At 45.4% G+C, this 19,573-nt stretch overlaps 1 protein-coding gene across 1 annotated transcript in view; it reads left to right on the top strand.

Annotated features, from left to right (window-relative positions):
- The window catches only part of LOC141076412 (uncharacterized), a 96,242-nt gene extending 77,053 nt beyond the window's left edge, over nt 1-19,189 (top strand). The window contains 2 exon segments of the mRNA XM_073563864.1: nt 18,016-18,597; nt 18,600-19,189. Of these exon segments, the coding sequence (XP_073419965.1) occupies nt 18,016-18,597; nt 18,600-19,136 (1,119 nt within the window). The 3' untranslated portion in view covers nt 19,137-19,189.
- Nucleotides 19,190-19,573: the final 384 nt, after the last annotated feature.

Genomic DNA, 19,573 nt, shown 5'->3' with positions numbered 1-19,573 from the left:
ATGCTGACTCTGTTTAATCACTTCATTCTTATCCAGGTATTGACATACATGTTGTTTAATAATTTGTTCAAAGATCTTTCCTGGTATAGAAGTCAGACTCACCGGCCTATAGTTGCCTGGGTCCACCTTCTTCCCCTTTTTGAAGATAGGAACAACATTTGCTCTTCTCCAGTCTTCTGGCACTTCTCCAAGAATTTTCAAAGATTATGGAGAGAGGTTCAAAAATTTCTTCTGCTATCTCCTTCAGTACTCTGGGGTGTAATTCATCTGGACCTGGAGACTTGAATTCATTTAGGTTAGCTAAGTGTCTCCTCACTATCTTTCTGTTTATAGATATCCTGGATTCTTCTATTCCCTTAATAGGACAGTGAATAAGGCCTCTTTCACACATCAGGTTTTCGCCGTCAGGCGCGATCCGGTGCTTTTGACAGAAACCGGATCCGGCGAAAAGCAATGCCAGATCCGGTTCCCCCCCATTGACTTGCATTTGCGCCGGATCGCGCCGGATGGCCATGCGTTTCATCCGGTTTTCGCCGGATCCGGCAATGTGTCGCAATGTGTCGCGATCCGGCGTCTGGAAAAAACGTCTACTGTAACGTTTTTTGTCTCCGGCGAAAAAGCTGGACACGCCGGATCCGGCGCGTCCGGCTTTTTCACACAATGAAAGCCTATGAGCGCCGCAATGCGCCGGATCCGGTTTTTTGGTCTGAGCATGCTCAGTAGCTCTGCCCACAAGACATATATAAAAGCAAGACAGTGGGACCCACAGCCACACCCAACATGCCACCCAAGACAGCAACCAGGCGCAGGAGAAGGCAGGAGACATCTGCAGCAGCACCATCAGCACCACCCCAATTGGAGCAGCATGCTGAACAACGGGAGGGGAGTCCAGCAGCAGATGAGAGACGGTAATTATCAAATCACCCATTCCTCCAAACTAGGGCTATTGAATATCAAGATTTTCATTGGCCCTTTGTTTCTCTTTATTCAACAGCCGCCCAATAGATGCAGCAGCAGCAGCAGCAATGGCAGCAGCTGGAACACCACCCACAGGCATGGAGTGTGGCCACCAGGAAGACAGCACATCATCTTCTGGGAGCCCTCCCTCGCATCGTCAGCGTTTGACGGTAAGTTTTTATTTCCAAAATCCATCTTCTCTGTAATATATGTCTATTCATGGCCTTTTATTTCAAAACAGGAATCACAAGATGAAGAGGAGCTCCCAGAAGAAGAAGGAAGGGGTGGACAGACACCTGGAGTGGGCTCACAATTGGTAAGTTTTTTGCATCAAACGCAGAAACACAACATCACACTACACACAACACATAGAAAACAATGTTCTTCAGACCACATACAGCAAACAAATGCCTACATCCAAAGACATAACTTTTTTTGTTTTCTTCTCTAGTCTTCCCAATCAGGGTCGTCGGCGACAGCAACGCGGCGGTCACCAGCGTGTAAGTATAAATATTTTTGTTTTGTTTTTTTGCACTTTTTATTTCATTTCTTTTGTGGAGGCTAATTATGTTATTTTTGTCTTTTTCTTTAACAGCCTTCACAGCGTGCTCCCGACTCTGACGTTGAGGATGGAGGGATTGATGTGGACCGCCTCATCGATCTCGTCAGAGAAAGGGAGCCGCTCTGGAATATGGCTGACCGCCGCCACGCTGACCTGATCGTTACCCGACGACTCTGGGAGGAAATCTGTTCGCTCCTTGTGGGCCGCTGGGAGGACCTTGATGTTCGGGCCCAGATTACAGAGCGTAAGTATATACAGTACCGGTTGCTTGATTTAAACCAGTGTTTCCCGAACTCCAGTCCTCGTGGTCCCCACGGATCATGTGTTCAGGATTTCTATTTACTATGGAAATCCTGAAAACATGACTCCTGGGGACCATGAGGACTGGAGTTTGGGAAACACTGATGTTGTATACTAACCACTCCTTTCTCGTTTCAGGGAACAGAATTGTGAATCGGTGGCGGTCTGTGAGAGATCGTTTCAAGAAGGAGTTCAATAAAGAGATGCGGGCCCCGAGTGGATCTGGAGGACGCAGGAGCAAGTACAAGTACGCAGAAGCCCTGTCGTTCCTCCGGGAAACAATGGTCACCAGAAGGTAAATATTACACACCACATGTGAAAAAAAATGTTAGATGTAAATTTTTTTTTCAGCCAGGGCCATACCATGTCAGTATTTTAATTGTTTTTTTTTCTCTTTATTCCACAGCACGGTGAGCAGCACTCGGGAGCCGGCACGATTGTACCCTTCTGAGGCGATCCCTGAGGAGACCGGCACCGAGGGACACTTCGACCGCCCCGGTACATCTGCACCTTCCCAGCCTTCCAACACATTCGACCCATCTGTCCCATCCACCAGCACAGGAGCATCGTGGCCACCTACATTACATGAAACTGCTGGTGAGGAGATCGCTTTCCCTTTACCCCACCCTTCTGCCCCTGCCACCTCTAGTACACCTGCGGGTACTGGGCGGCAGCGGCAGAGGGGTCAGGAAAAGACTTATGTGCCAGAGTTCTTGCATCTGAATGCATCTTTCCAGAACTGTCTAAAAGTCTTGTCAGAGCAAATCTCCGCAGGCTATCAGCAGATCAACTCCAGCATTCTGGAGGTGAAGACACTTCTGCAAACCATGCATTCAGAAGCAAGATCTTCGCCAAACCACACCTTTTTCAGGTCTGTTGTGGAGCGCATGGAAACGCTCTCTCCTGCCCAGCAGATGCATGTAATGCATTCATGCCACGCTGCTCTCCAGCAAGTTACCTCCCAACCTCCTCCTCCTCCCACCACAGTAGTTCCTCCACCTGCACCCCCTCCAGCCACTTTCCATCCTCCCCCTCCTATTACATCTACACCCCCTCCAGCCACTTTCCATCCTCCCCCTCCTATTACATCTACACCCCCTCCAGCCACTTTCCATCCTCCCCCTCCTATTACATACCATCCACCTCCAGCCACTTTCCATCCTCCCCCTCCTATTACATACCATCCACCTCCCCAGCACCATCCACCTCCCCAGCACCATTCACCTCCCCAGCACCATCCACCTCCCCAGCACCAGCAACCTCCCCAGCACCAGCAACCTCACCAGTACCAGCAACCTCCACAGTACCTGCAAACTCCCCAGTACCAGCAACCTCCCCAGTACCAGACATCTCCCCACTTCCAGCAACCTGCCCCGTACCAGACATCTCCCCACTTCCAGCAACCTGCCCCGTACCAGACATCTCCCCACTTCCAGCAACCTGCCCCGTACCAGACATCTCCCCACTTCCAGCAACCTGCCCCGTACCAAACTCCTTCCCCATACAACTTGCCATCAACATCATCTGCTCCTACAGTCCCTGCCCAACCCTCCACTCCACCACCCACCACCTCTTCTGCTTCCCACATGTCCACCCATTCTGTAGTTTTTTCCACACCTTCACCTCTAACTGTTCCTTCCCCACCACGATCCCAGTCCTCTCTCCACACTCCCAGTGTCGAAGTGTCCCGCAGCCCCTACAGCAGTATTTCCACCACACACTACACAGAATTATAATGTGTGTATTTAAATAAAAATGACCAGTTTTATGGTTTCAGTTTTATAGTTTCAAAGTTTTATTAAACAAGTTTATTAAAATTTTAAAAAAGTTTACTAAAAAAAACATTTTTCAATAAAAGTTAAATTATTTTACACTGGTTGTCTGTCATTTCTTTCTGCGGCGAAAAAGGTTAAATACAGGGTATTTAAAAGGTGAAATGGTATTCAAAACTAGGTATATAACTGTGGGTAAATTTTAGCTTTTTGCCACAGTTGTGTTCCTGGTTGTGTTTGAAGCAAAGTATTTCACCTAAAAAGTTGTGTTTATTGTTGGTGATTTCCGAACAATGTACACAACTTTTGTTAAAAGGTGAAATACTTTGCATAAAACACAACCAGGTACACACCTGTGGCCTAAAGCTAAAAATAGAGACCATGACAAGATAGCCAACTTTGGTTGGCAAAGGTATATACTGTTGGTACAGAAGGTACACAAGTTTGGTTAGGGCACAAATCTTTCACACTCTGTCATCCTGCCAGTGTACTCTGCCTTGAGGTGACATAAAGTATAGTGCAAAATTGTCCCTCATTACTGAAACCGTCACAGAACTTCTAGTGGTAATGTCATGGTAATCTTGCAAGGTGGTTTCTTCAGAGGTGTCCTCAATGGAAATGGGTTCCTTGCAGATAACAAAATTGTGGAGTACCACGCACGCTTTGATCACCTCGTCCACAGTTTCTGTCTTGAGGTTGATCACAGTCAATAGGACCCGCCATTTGGCTGTCAGAATACCAAAGGTACATTCAACCATTCTTCTTGCTCTTGTGAGGCGGTAATTAAAAATGCGTTTTGGTCTTGTCAATCCTCTGCTAGAGTACGGTTTCAAAAGGTGTTCTGACAGCTGGAAGGCTTCATCCCCTACACAGACAAATGGCATAGGTGGACCAGATGTTTGCGGCAGCGGTCTAGGTGGTGGGAACTGGAAGGTGTTTCCATACAGTTTACGCCCCATGGCAGACAGTTTGAAAACTTGAGAGTCATTGGAGCGGCCATAGGCCCCAATATCAACCGCAATAAATGTGTATTCCGCGTCAGCGATGGCCATGAGGACAATTGAAAAATATTTCTTGTAATTGAAATATTCCGATCCCGATCCAGCTGGCTTTACAATGCGGATATGTTTCCCGTCCACAGCGCCCAAGCAGTTTGGAAACTGACATATCTGTTGAAACTTGTCAGCAATTTCAATCCACCTCTCTGTTGTGGGCTCTGGTAAAAACTCTTCAGCTAAGGAGTCCCACAGTGCACGGCATGTGTACTTCACAATTCCAGATATGGTGGAAATCCCGAGTCTGTACTGGAAATGCAGTGACGAAAGGGATTCTCCAGTTGCAAGAAATCTGTGGGGAATTAAAAAACAATAAATTAGTTTTAAATCACAGCATTACATACCAAAACTGACCTAACACTTGGAGATACAAATTACCACCAACAAGATTGCAGTGAAAGTGTGCTCTGATGCGATCATATCCAATAAATGTGGCTTACCTTAAAGTCACCATCAGACGCTCTGCGGGTGAAACAGAGAAGCGGCAATAGGTGTCCGCTTTTCTTATGAGGTGTGCAATGCGCTCCACCAAGTAATCAAAATTCTCCATTTTCATCCTAACATATCCAAAAAATTTATCCGGGTTTCGTCGAAGGTCCATGCATAGTGTAGAATAGACCCCACGCGTCATTCTCTTGGCTGTGATGGGGTGGATCCACAAACGTCGTCTACGATGCCTGATGCGCTGCTGTCTCGCTCTCTCCTTCTCCAGAACAATCACCCTCAAACGATTTGCCTCCGCTGTAAAATCCGCCAAATTCTTCAAAATATTTCCAATGACAACATCCATCTTCGCCAGTAACTTGCTCTTCTCTCCAACCTGCACTTTCTCCTCTACAACCTGTCAAAGAAGGGCTGTAGGAACATGCTATATATAGTTTTCCAGTAGCCAATCCCGTTCGGAAGGCCACAAGGGTCAATTTTAAAAACCGGATCCGGCGTAATCCGTCGAAAAACGGATAGAAAAACGGATGAACCGGATGAGACGGATCCGGTTTTGTCTGTCAAGAAAAAGACGGATCCGGCAGAAAACCGGATTCGTCACATCCGGTTTTACAAAACATTTGCCGGATCCGGCGTTCCGGCACGACGCCGGATCGCGCCTGACGCCGAAAACCTGATGTGTGAAAGTAGCCTAACAGTTGATGTTACATTTCCTTTCTGAGAGAAAACAGATGCAAAATAGGAATTTAAAAGTTCAGCCTTCTCAACATCCTGTCTTACCATGTCATCATTTTCATCCTGTAAAAATCCTATAGCATCTTTGACTTTTCTTTTACTTTTGACATATCCCCAAAATCCTTTATTATTGCTTTTGACATCTCTTGCAAGCCTCAATTCATTTTCAGCTTTAGATAATCTGATTTGTGCCCTGCAGGTTCTGCAGACAGCATTATATTCTTCTTTAGATATGCCTCCCTCTTTCCATTTTATAAACATTTTTTTCTTCCTTTTTAGCATGTGCTTAAGTTCTGTGTTCATCCATCCTGGCTTCCTTAAATGCTTCCTATTCTTCCCTCTTTTCGGAATTGTTAACAACTGTGCTTTGAGAATTTCATTTTTCAAGATTTCCCATCCTTCCTGGACATTTTTGTCTTTAAGGATATCCAGCCATTGGATCCCTCCAATTCTCTTTCTGAATCCCTTAAAATCTGCCTTTCTGAAATCTAACCTTGATGTCTGAGTCTTCACAGGTCTTCCTCCTCTAGTTATCCAAAATTCTAAAATAGCATGGTCGCTACCTCCTAGGGTCCCAGCCACTTTTACCTCCTCAACAATTTCCACCCTGTTTATAAGGATTAGATCCAAGGTAGCAGTTCCCCTTGTTTTCTCCCTTACCTTTTGGAAGATAAAGTTGTCAGCAAGAGAGGATAAGAATCTCCTTGACCTGTTAGTTTTGCCTGAGAGAGATTCCCAACAAATGTCTGGATAGTTGAAATCTCCCATGACAACTATGTCATATTTTTTGGAGAACTTGGCCATTTGATGCATAAAGAGTTCATCCATAACTTCAGCTTGCACAGGCGGCCTGTAGTAAATGCCTACAATGGTGTCCTTTCCATTGTTCTGTCCTTGTATTCTTACCCAAACAGTTTCCTCAGAACTCCCAGTCTCTGAAGCTTCAATCTCTGTGCAGATATACGCATTTCTAACATACAATGCAACACCTCCTCCTCGTTTATCAAGTCTGTTTCTTGCAAATAAGTTGTATCCTTCTAGTCTTGTATTCCAATCATGTGTATCATCCCACCAAGTTTCAGTGATTCCAATGACATCATATTTCTTTTCCTGTGTTAATAGTTCCAATTCTCCTTGTTTGTTGCCCATGCTTTGTGCATTAGTATAGAAACATTTTAGTTTGTGATTGGTTTCTCTTTCTCCAATATTTTTGGAGAAAGATGATGTCGTCTCCAATATTTTTGGAGAAAGATGATGCCGTCCTCATCATGAAGGAGTTATTTCTCATGTCGTGTGTAATGAATATCTCCTGCAGTATTGCTAATGCCGATTCCAGTGTCGGTAATGAGACGAGAATTAGCGTTATGGAAGATGAGTCTATGAGGAACGTGTTCAGCTGCCGACTCCGAGGAGGAAACTGCTTGTTGTCTGTGGCCTAAATATATAGGTTTTATTAGTAGATGTCAGGGAAGAAAACTAAACCCTGTAAGATAATAAGTCTCATATGTTTCTCTTATTATCTCCAGTAATTGTATTATTACACAGGATTCTTATGATGTTACATCGGATCATCTTCTTCTCATTCAGGTCTCTACAATATCGGATCCTCTCAGTGAAGATCTTCTACAAAAGAGAATTTTCCTGATTTACCCATCAAGGATGGATATGGACAGAGACAAGATGGCGGAGAGGATATTACACCTCACCCTAGAGATCCTCTTCCATCTCACTGGAGAGGTGAGAGATTCTGATGACGTCACATTACATCATTCTTCTCTATGGGAATAACAGATGGACAGAACTGGAGAGGTGAGGACTCTGGAAATGTCTGTAGTGAGATTTATTAATGTGTCTCTCCATAACCAGGATTACACAGTGGTGAAGAAGACCTCTAGTGATCGCTGTCAGGACCCTGTGTCTGAGGGATGGGGAAGACCCCTGAGCTCAATCACGGGGCCTCCACCTCACCCCCTGATCCATGAGGACATCAATGACCAGAAGATCCTAGAACTCACCTACAAGATGATTGAGCTGCTGACTGGAGAGGTGACAGTGCTGGAAATTCTGGGACATTATACAGTAACACTATGAAGGGATCGGGGGATGACGGTATCATTGTATGTGTCAGGTTCCTATAAGGTGTCAGAATGTCGCTGTCTATTTCTCCATGGAGGAGTGGGAGTATTTAGAAGGACACAGAGATCTGTACAAGGACGTCATAATGGAGGTTCCCCAGCCCCTCACATCACCAGGTAATAGACAGGACTAAATACGCACGGCCTATAATTATCTGTATGTAGAGAATGAATTCAGTCCCTGTATGTGTTTCCTCCAGATCTATCCAGTAAGAGGACAACACCAGAGAGATGTCCCCGTCCTCTTCTTCCTCAGGACTGTAACCAAGAAGATCCCAGTGCTCCTCAGGATCATCAGGTAGATGGAGAGAAGGTGTCAGGAGATCTCCCCTATGATGTGTAGATGGCTGTGAAGGTCTTGTACTCAGTCTTGTTTTATCTCACCATCCTGGTAGCTCTTCTCTGATCTTGCTCTCGCTTTTCAATGTTTTTTTTTTTAAATGTTGTGCCCAGAACTGGACACAGTGTTCCAGAAGAGATCTGACCAAGAATGAGTAGAGGAGAATAATTATTTGACATGATGTAGACTCTATACTTCTCTTAATACGTCACAGAACTTGTGTTGGTGGCGGATTACCCACGATTCTCTCCAAGCGTGTGACAACAGAACTTGTTTATTCAGGAACAATATATGATAAGCTTAATAGATCAGGAATAAATCATTTGTGTGCCTCTATCTGTGCAGCATCTACAACAAGCTGCTTCTCTAATACACAGACACAGCAGGAAAACAGGAAGTACAGTCACATGCTCTCCCTGTGTGAGCCTCTGGGAGTGTTTTTTTAAAACTTTATAAACAGCATACAAATCTAGCAACTAAACACTCGTAGACAGAAATGGAGTTGTTGCACTAAACATATTCCAACAACTTGTGTAATGAGAACGGTAGAGATGGCAGGATTAGAGCTGATTATAGATGGGACTTCTCCATCTGTCTGTGACTTTTACATTATTTGTTTCAGGGTGAAGATCTGACCCATATTAATACTACAGAGACATATGTGAGAGATGATGAGTGGTGTAAAGAGGAGATTCCCACATATGACTACCCAGGTGAGTAGTAACCACTGAATGCAGAGAAGTCACAGATTCCTCTCAGTCACCGGCTGTGGCTGCTTTATCGGTGGTGTAGTCCGGCCGTATTACCATGATCACCATTTTGCCTCTAGACCACAACATTCTCCTCCACCCAAAACTGTTCAAATCACTTTGGGCATTGAAAGCCCTTTTCTATAGAACTTACAGCCTGGAGGATCCACCTACCTCAAAATGCTGACCATTACCTGCCCAGATCTGTAACTATAAAGCCCAATGACACCGTATGTAGAACGTGCTGACAAAATAGAAAGTCACATGAAAAAAAATATTATGGACCTGTAAGAGAAAGCGGAGGGTAATGATGCTGTTGGCTTCCTAGAATCCTGAGATCTAATTTCAGGGCTGAAATCTCATCTCCCGAGATCTTGATACCGAGATCTCCATTTGCGCATGCATGGCTCCCTGGCGGCCATGTTCACGGAGTCCACCTCACAGGAGGAAACCACGGCTATGCGGGGGGCTCTGTCTTTTCACGAAATGTCGGCAGAGCTCCCTCGCAGCGGCGGACACCCCGAGCAGCAGCAGCGGCGGACACCCCGAGCAGCAGCAGCGGTGGCCACCCCGGGCAGCAGCAGCGGCCACTCCAGGCAGCAGTGCCAGGCACCCCAGTAGCTCCCAACAGTCGCAGCGGTGCACTGCACATCGGACACCCCCTCATTCCACGCTGCGGCCTGCAGCATCACCCCACTCCTGCCTACTCGAGAAGCGACCCTGGGACCCTGCTTCACCACAGCAATAAGACGCATGGATTATAAGAAGCACTACCATTTTATTAAAAAAAATGTTTTCCTATGTTTCTCCTCAAACTCTTATAATCCAGTGCGTTTTATAATCCCAAAAATACGGTAACATGTATTTTATTCTAGTTCTTTTTGTACAGATCTGCCCTGATGAAGTGAGCCAGCAGACTCAGGAAACGCGTTGGCTGAATAAAGAACCCTTTACTCTACCAGAAGCAAGCGCAGTCCTTATTGCACTTCCACGTCATTTCTGTAATATTTCTTCTTGAAACTCATCTGACAGAAAATATTGGCCCTTACGATAGTTTAGATTGCCAAGAACCACCGAGCCCCATACTCTAATTACCCAGAGAGTTTTCACCAGGATAATAGGAAACAAATGGACCTTACAAATTATTCTCCAATGTATCTTGAATCCAACAAAACCCTACCATGTGCCCAGAAAGTAGTGTACAACCATATATAGGGTAAAGAAAGGAAGGAGCGCCATTTAGCTATTCGTACACAGATCTTGATGGAATAGTTTGCAGACACGATGTATCGGGAGCACTGTTAGTGATCACCCGGCAGATCAAAAGATGGCCACCACGAGAAGGCTTGGCTCTATCTACTCTATTTTCCAGATCCCAGTGATTGCCTTGCTTATCATCCTTTAACCCCTCTACATGAATCTGGACTTACACAGAGACCCCTAGGCAGGGGCGGGCTGGGCCGGGTGGCAGGAGGGCATATGCCCCCCGGGCCGGTGCCTAAGCAGCTGCACAGGGCCGCTGGAGGACAGACAGGTCAGGGCTGGACTGAGCAAAGTTCGTTGGGCATTTTTCTCAGTGTGTGTTAAGTGCCCCACTTCCGCCCTCTCCCCCGCCCCACTTCCGCCCTCTCCCCTGCCCCACTTCCGCCCTCTCCCCCGCCCCACTTCCGCCCTCTCCCCCGCCCCACTTCCGCCCTCTCCCCTGCCCCACTTCCGCCCTCTCCCCTGCCCCACTTCCGCCCTCTCCCCCACCCCACTTCCGTCCTGCACTATGAAGGCTCTCTGCCACACATCTGAATCACAGCATGACGTCATCTCCTGCAGCAGCGGTGGCGGCTTATTCAAACCACTGGCTTGCTGAGCCTGACACCACCTGCGTCTTCAGCAGCAGATGGCCGTCTGTCTCCCCTGCCTGGTGAGTGCTTGTGACGCCTCCTCCCCCTGTATTTGAGTATTTCTATTCATTGCATTGCAGTCCTCATCTCTCCTTACACCTAGTTCCCTCCTGTTTGCCTTCATCTTCCATCATAATTGTTTGCTGCATTACATATTTTAGCCGGTGCTCTCCATTTTATTGCTGGCCTTTTTGCTCTCTTTTTTTTCATCCTTACCTTTAGTTACCCCTTCTGTTATATAATTATTATTTTATCACCCCCGTTTTCTTTTTTTCCCCTCACTTTCTATACCTAGTCCCCTTCCTTGACTTTCTCACCTATTTTAATCCTTATGTGCCTTATCAATAAGGCTATGTGCACACGCTGCGGATTCATCTGCGGATCTTTCCGCGCGGATTTTGGAAAATCCGCAGGTAAATCCGCAGGTCAAAAGACCTGCTGTTTACCTGCGGTTTACCCCAGCGATTTCACACCTCTGCAATGGAGAAGGTGTAAAACCGCTGCGGATTCCGCACAAAGAAGGGACATGCTGCGGACTTGAAACTGCAGCAAATCCGCGTGGAAAAATCCGCACCATGTGCACAGCGGTTTTTGTTTTTCTTAGGTTATAATGGTACTGTACAAAGCAGCAAAAACTGCTGCAGATCTGCAGTGCCAAATCCGCTGCGGATCTGCATTAGAATCCACAGTGTGTGCACATACCCTTAGGCTATGTGCCCACGTAGTTTGAAGTGCTGCGGATTTTTCCGCACAGATTTAGAAAAATCCGCAGGTCAAAAGACTTGCGGTTTCACACCTCTACAGTGGAGGAGATGGTAAACCGCAGCGGAATCCGCACATAGAATTGACATGCTGCGGATTGTAACCCGCAGCAAATCCGCGCGGAAAAATCCACAGCATGTGCACTGCGTTTTTGGTTTTAACATTGCAAAGAATAGTACTCTGCAACGCAGCAGAAACTGCTGCGGACCCGCAGGGCCAGAAACGCTGCGGATCCGCAGCAGAATCCGCAACGTGTGCGCATAGCCTAACTCTTCTCACCTTTAGGCTATGTGCACACGCTGCGGATTCTGCTGCGGATTTGGCCTCTTCGGATCCGCAGCAGTTCTGCAGACAGTGTACAGTACCATGTAAGTCTATGTGACTTACATTCCGCTGTGCACATGGTGCGGTTTTTTCACTGCAGCAAAGCTGCGGTTTTGAATCCGCAGAAAGAATTGACATGTCAATTCTTTCTGCGGATTCCGCTGCAGTTTGCCACCTATTCCATTGTCTAGGTGTCAAACCGCAGGCCAATCCGCAGGAAAACCGCAGGTCATTTTAGCTGCGGTTTTACCTGCGGATCCGCACGGAAAAATACGCTGGTGAATCCGCAGCGTGTGCACATAGCCTTACTGACATTCCATATTCATTGTAGTCCATATCTTATTTGTTCCCACCTCCAGGACATATTCCAGTTTTTCTTTTCATTATCTTCTTTTTTTTTCTGTATTTTTGGCTATGTGCCCACATTGCAAAAATGCTGCGGAATTGTCCGCATCATTCTGCAACACTCCCCTCCCCCCCCTGCAAAATACAAGCATTTTTAGCTTGCAGAATGCTTGTGCTTTTCCAAGTGATTTGTAGCATCGCTTGGAAAAGTGATTGACAGGTTGGTCACACACAAGCATAGCACTTGATAAGTTTGACCAAATTTTACTATTGACGCTGCCTATGCGGCATCAGTAGTAAAAGATAGAATTTAAAAAAATAAAATAATAATAAATATGGATATACGCCCTCGATCTCCTCAGTGGCACTCCTCAGCGGTGCTGCCGGCAAGTTCTGTTCCCAGTGATGCAGCATTGCGAGAATGACCTCTGATGACGTAGCGGTCACACAACCACGACATCACAAAGGTCATTTTTGTGCGAAGCAAGCCTGGGAACAAAGCCGCCGTGTGCACCGCTGAGGACTGGGAGGACTCCAGGGGGTGACAGAGGGTGAGTATATCACTATTTTTTATTTTAATTCTACTTTTTACAGGGATATGGTACTCAGGGCATGGAGGACAGTCTCCTCTCCTCCAGACCATGGGTACCATCCGCACATGAAGCGCTCACTTCATGCATGGTGGGCATAGCCGCATGCGTAAAGTGAGCATTTCAATGCAATCCTATGGCGGCGGAATTGCCGCGATTCCGCCAAATTAATGGACATGCTGCGGATTTTTCCGCAATGCGATTCAGCAGTGGAAAAATCCACAACATTGGCACAGCAACTGCGGAATCCCATTGGGATTGCATGGGATGTGTTTTAACTAGCATTTTTTAAGCATTTCTGCGGTGGCCTTGCCACTGTGGAAACGCTTAAAAAACGCAACGTGGGCACACAGCCTTTTACTTATTCTTTTTCTCTATTTCCATGTATTTACTGACCGTGCAGGACGCTTGGCATTTGCCACAGAACACCAGGATTGGCAAATTCGCCACTGGTGCCCTGTGCTCTTCACAGATGAAAGCAGGTTCACACTGAGCACATGTGACAGCCGTGACAGAGTGTGGAGACGCTGTGGAGAGCGATCTGCTGCCTGCAACATCCTTCAGCATGACCGGTTTGGCAGTGGGTCAGTAATAGTGTGGGGTGGCATTACTTTGCAGTGCGGCACGGTGTTGGGCTGAGAGCACAACCCCCATCTGTGGACGTCGGGCCCTCAGACTGTCCTCATGGAGTTGGTTTCTAACAGTTTGTACAGACACATACACTCTTGTGGCCTGCTGGAGGTCATTTTGTAGGGCTCTGGCAGTGCTCCTCCTGTTCCTCCTTGCACAAAGGATGAGGTAGCGGTCCTGCTGCTGGGTTGTTGCCCTCCTACGGCCCCCTCCAGGTCTCTTGGTATACTGGCCTGTCTCCTGGTAGCATCTCCAGCCTCTGGACACTACGCTGACAGACACAGCAAACCTTGCCACAGCTCGCATTGATGTGCCATCCTGGATGAGCTGCACTACCTGAGCCACTTGTGTGGGTTGTAGATTCCGTCTCATGCTACCACGATTGTGAAAGCACAACCAACATTCAAAAGTGACCAAAACATAAGCCAGAAAGCATTGGTACTGAGATGTGGTCTGTGGTCCCCACCTGCAGAACCACTCCTTTATTGAATGTGTCTTGATAATTGCCAATAATTTCCATCTGTTGTCTATTCCATTTGCAGAACAGCACGTGAGATTGTCAATCAGTGTTGCTTCCTAAGTGGACAGTTTGATTTCACAGAAGTTTGATTTAGTTGGAGTTATATTCTGTTGTTTAAGTGGTTTAAGTGTTCTCTTTTTTTGTTGAGCAGTGTGTGTGTGTATATATGTAGATATATATATATATATATATATATATATATATGTACAGACCAAAAGTTTGGACACACCTTCTCATTCAAAGAGTTTTCTTTATTTTCATGACTATGAAAATTGTAGATTCACTCTGAAGGCATCAAAACTATGAATTAACACGTGGAATTATATAATTAACAAAAAAGTGTGAAACAGCTAAAAATGTCTTATATTCTAGGTTCTTCAAAGTAGCCACCTTTTGCTTTGATTACTGCTTTGCACACTCTTGGCATTCTCTTGATGAGCTTCAAGAGGTAGTCACCGGAAATGGTCTTCCAACAGTCTTGAAGGAGTTCCCAGAGATGCTTAGCACTTGTTGGCCCTTTTGCCTTCACTCTGCAATCCAGCTCACCCCAAACCATCTCGATTGGGTTCAGGTCTGGTGACTGTGGAGGCCAGGTCATCTGGCATAGCACCCCATCACTCTCCTTCTTGGTCAAATAGCCCTTACACAGCCTGGAGGTGTGTTTGGGGTCATTGTCCTGTTGAAAAATAAATGATGGTCCAACTAAACGCAAACCAGATGGAATAGCATGCCGCTGCAAGATGCTGTGGTAGCCATGCTGGTTCAGTATGCCTTCAATTTTGAATAAATCCCCAACAGTGTCACCAGCAAAACACCCCACACCATCACACCTCCTCCTCCATGCTTCACGGTGGGAACCAGGCATGTAGAGTCCATCTGTTCACCTTTTCTGCGTCGCGCAAAGACACGGTGGTTGGAACCAAAGATCTCAAATTTAGACTCATTAGACCAAAGCACAGATTTCCACTGGTCTAATGTCCATTCCTTGTGTTCTTTAGCCCAAACAAGTCTCTTCTGCTTGTTGTCTGTCCTTAGCAGCGGTTTCCTAGCAGCTATTTTACCATGAAGGCCTGCTGCACAAAGTCTCCTCTTAACAGTTATTGTAGTGATGTGTCTGCTGCTAGAACTCTGTGTGGCATTGACCTGGTCCCTAATCTGAGCTGCTGTTAACCTGCGATTTCTGAGGCTGGTGACTCGGATGAACTTATCCTCCACAGCAGAGGTGACTCTTGGTCTTCCTTTCCTGGGGCGGTCCTCATGTGAGCCAGTTTCTTTCTAGCGCTTGATGGTTTTTGCCACTGCACTTGGAGACACTTTCAAAGTTTTCCCAATTTTTCAGACTGACTGACCTTCATTTCTTAAAGTAATGCTGGCCACTCGTTTTTCTTTACTTAGCTGCTTTTTTCTTGCCATAATACAAATTCTAACAGTCTATTCAGTAGGACTATCAGCTGTGTATCCACCAGACTTCTGCACAACACAACTGATGGTCCCAACCCCATTTATAAGGCAAGAACTCCCACTTATTAAACCTTACAGGGCACACCTGTGAAGTGAAAACCATTTCCGGTGACTACCTCTTGAAGCTCATCAAGGAATGCCAAAAGTGTGAAAAGCAGTAATCAAAGCAAAAGGTGGCTACTTTGAAGAACCTAGCATATAAGACATACAGTATTTTCAGTTGTTTCACACTTTTTTGTTAATTATAGAATTCCACATGTGTTAATTCATAGTTTTGATGCCTCCAGAGTGAATTTACAATTTTCATAGTCATGAAAATAAAGAAAACTCTTTGAATGAGAAGGTGTGTCCAAACTTTTGGTCTGTATTGTATATCATGCTTGCGGCCACAAGACCACCTGTTCCCGGTGCCGGCACCAGAGAATCCTCACAGCGCACAGTGTGCACAATGTGAGGATTCACACATAGTGACTGTAGACATGTAGCTTAAAGGGATCCTGTCACCTGTTTTGGCCGCTATAAGATGCGGCCACCGCCTTTCAGGGCTTATCTACAGCATTCTATAACGCTGTAGATAAACCCCCGATCTAACCTGAAAGATAAAGTAAATAAGTTTTATTATACTCACCCGGGGGGCGGTCCTATGCGGTTGAGTCCGATGGGTGTCGCAGGTCCGGGTCCGACGCCACCCATCTTCATGCGATGTCGTCCTCCTGCTTGCTTCGTGTCGCACTCCTGCGCAGGTGTACTGATTTGCCCTGTTGAGGGCAAAGCAGATTCCTGCAGTGCGCAGGCGCTGGGCCTCTCTGACCTTTCCCGGTGCCTGTGTACTGCAGTACTTTACCCTCAACAGGGCAGAAAAGTACGCCTGCGCCGAAAAGAGATGAGGAAGCAAGCAGGAGGACAGCATCACAAGAAGATGGGAGGACCTGGACCTGCGACACCCACCGGACCGCCCCCCCCGGGTGAGTATAATAAAACTTATTTTTCTTATCTTGCAGGTTGGAGGGGGGCTTATTTACAGCATTATAGAATGCTGTAGATAAGCCCTGAAAGGTGGTGGCCGCATCTTATAGCGGCCCAAACTGCTCATAGGTTCCCTTTAAAATCCGACAACCCCTTTAAGGATGGGCCGCTACTCATGGGCCACTGCTGTGTGCTTGCCCCCCAAGCTAAAATTTACCAGCCAGCCCCTGCCCCTAGGCTTGGGCCATGGTGTTACCTGCTACTCTGTGGGGTGAGATGGCAAGAAGAATAGTCAGGTAGTTGGTCATAACCAGGAGGGCAGAGAAAGTACAAAATCAGAAGACACAAGTGTAGTCAGTAAGCGGGCTGGGATTACACCAGGAAACAAATACACCAGCTGAGCACAGAGGACTGAACCAGAGGAGAACAAGGCTGTATCTGGCAGATTCCGGGAATATGCTTCAAGCTTTAGGAGGGTTTGGTGCTTTCTAATTGGCTTAAGCGGGTAGTAGATTGCTACCAGATTGCTGGACAGCACACAAACCCATACTGCCAGGCTGGATGAAACTACTGGTCTCAGGCACCCTAATCTTAGTGGCTGGACAGAGCCAGTGCCACCCAGAGCTTCTGGTTTTGACGTCTCTTCTATTACCAGCAACGTCTGCACCATAAATAAGGCGCTGCTTGGTGATGGAACCAAACATCGCAGGAGCAGATTCCAGTGGAGAGGGGACACACCATCTGCAGATGCCCTAATATAACAAAATTACAGGAAGCTAAAGCAGTAGAAATCCCCATAAAGTGACTCCATTATGGAAATTATAACCCTCAGTGAATTATTCTATGGGAGTAGTGACACTTTCCAGAAATTAGCTCGCACTGGATGTTGCAACATGAAAATTGCACATTTGCCATTTTATTATCCATCACATAATGCCCAGATTGTGCTCCAGGAAACACACACCGTAAATTAAGTGGGTTCGTCTCACTATAGTAATGCCCAATATATGGATGCGAAATATGGTTTGGGCGCACTACAAGGCTCAGAAGAGAGTGGATATTTGACTTTGGGAGAGCGGATATTGCTGGATCGGTTTATGGAAGCCATGTTGCTTTTCAAGAGCTTTTGAGCCACAAATATTGTGGAAACCTTTTGGTTTTCCTCTGACAGATGATGGACCTTAGTGGTGTCTTGTGTTTCCGTGAGATGAGTAGAAGTTTTATTGGTATAATTTTTGCCTATATAACATTGTTGGCTTTTTATTCCATGTTTGGGAAGCAGAATGAACAAACCATTGAGCACCATGATGCGCTGGTTCATGCTCTGAGGCTTTCGATTAGACTGTGAACTGTCATTGTCATGGTGAATAATTCAATATTTTTAAAAAGCTTGTATTTTTTATGGACAGCTTAAGTAGAAATGTTCAAAGGTATAAAATTTGAGGATATTTTATTCAAAATTATTAATTGGTTTTATTTTTAGCAGATGACTACACCAGGAGATCAGAGGGAACCCTGACATCTTCAGTTTTTAAATCTGATGATCTTGAGATCTCACAGGATCCAATTGAAGTGAATGCCATTACTCCAGATATACCATCATCCCTTCACAGCAAAGATCTGTCATCTGATCCTATGAAACAGGTCCCATCTTTTGGCTCATTACTGACTACTAAGGAAAATCAAAGTCACAATATAAGCAGTAAAAAACTAATTGATTCTAAAGGAAAGGAGCCATTTTCATATTCAGAATATGGAAATAGTTTTCTTGAAAAGACTTTTCTTAAACATGAAAAAATTCACATAACAGAGAATAGATTTTCCTGTTCAGATTGTGGGAAATGTTTTACTCAGAATTCAGATCTTGTTACACATAAGAGAATTCACACAGGGGAGAAGCCATATTCATGTTCAGAATGTGGGAAATGTTTTAGCAAGAAATCAGATTTGGTTAGGCACCACAGAACTCACTCAGGAGAGAAGCCTTTTTCTTGTTCAGAATGTGGGAAATGTTTTACTCAGAATTCATATCTTGTTAGACATGAGAGAAGAGAATTCATACAGGAATGAAGCCATATTCATGTTCAGAATGTGGGAAATGTTTTAGGCATAAATCAGATTTGGTTAGGCACCAAAGGACTCACACAGGGGAGAAGCCTTTTTCCTGTTCAGAATGTGGGAAATGTTTTAGCAATAAATCGGATTGTGTTAAGCACCAAAGAACTCACACAGGAGAGAAGCCATTTTCCTGTTCAGAATGTGGGAAATGTTTTAACCAGAATTGTCATCTTGTTAATCACCAGAGAACTCACACAGGGGAGAAGCCTTTTCCCTGTTCAGAATGTGGGAAATGTTTTAACCAGAAATCAGATTTGGTTAATCACCATAGAACTCACACAGAGGAGAAGCCTTTTTGCTGTTCAGAATGTGGGAAATGTTTTAACCAGAAATCAGGTTTGGTTCATCACCATAGAACTCACACAGGGGAGAAGCCTTTTTCCTGCTCAGAATGTGGGAAATGTTTTGTGAGGAAATCATCTCTTCTTAGTCACCAAAAAACTCACACAGGGGAGAAACCTGTATCATATTCTTAATGTGGGAAATGTTTTCTACTGAAATCAACTCTTAATAAATATCAGGGAAGTCATACGGGGAGAAGCTTTTTTCATGTTCAAAATGTTGGAAATATTTTAACTCAAAATTGTATCTTCTTAAAGGTGTTGACCACTACTAGCACAACCCCTTGTCATTCCTCATGTTTGGCCATGTTACAGTAAAAGCATTCATTGTACGAGAATAATCAGTACTAAATATATTGAACAGCCATGTCGGGCTGAGCTGCCATCTTTGAAAAACTTTCGCTAACTAACTTTGCAGCTAATGAGATGACCTTATGGGAGCTCTAGCCAGAATGGAGACATAAAATGACATCAGAGCCATTAGCAGGTATGGTTGGCATACACAAGGGTTAATAGAAGTAGCTGCAGAGCATTGTGAGAGTAAGTAATGGTGTCATATGGTAGTAAGTAGT

Source organism: Dendrobates tinctorius, unplaced genomic scaffold (genome assembly GCF_039654945.1).
Source record: "Dendrobates tinctorius isolate UK_male_01 unplaced genomic scaffold, ASM3965494v1 ptg000404l, whole genome shotgun sequence".
Lineage (NCBI taxonomy): Eukaryota > Metazoa > Chordata > Amphibia > Anura > Dendrobatidae > Dendrobates > Dendrobates tinctorius.
The sequence above is the reverse complement of the archived record's forward strand: the minus strand, read 5'-3'. Positions and strand labels throughout refer to the sequence as shown.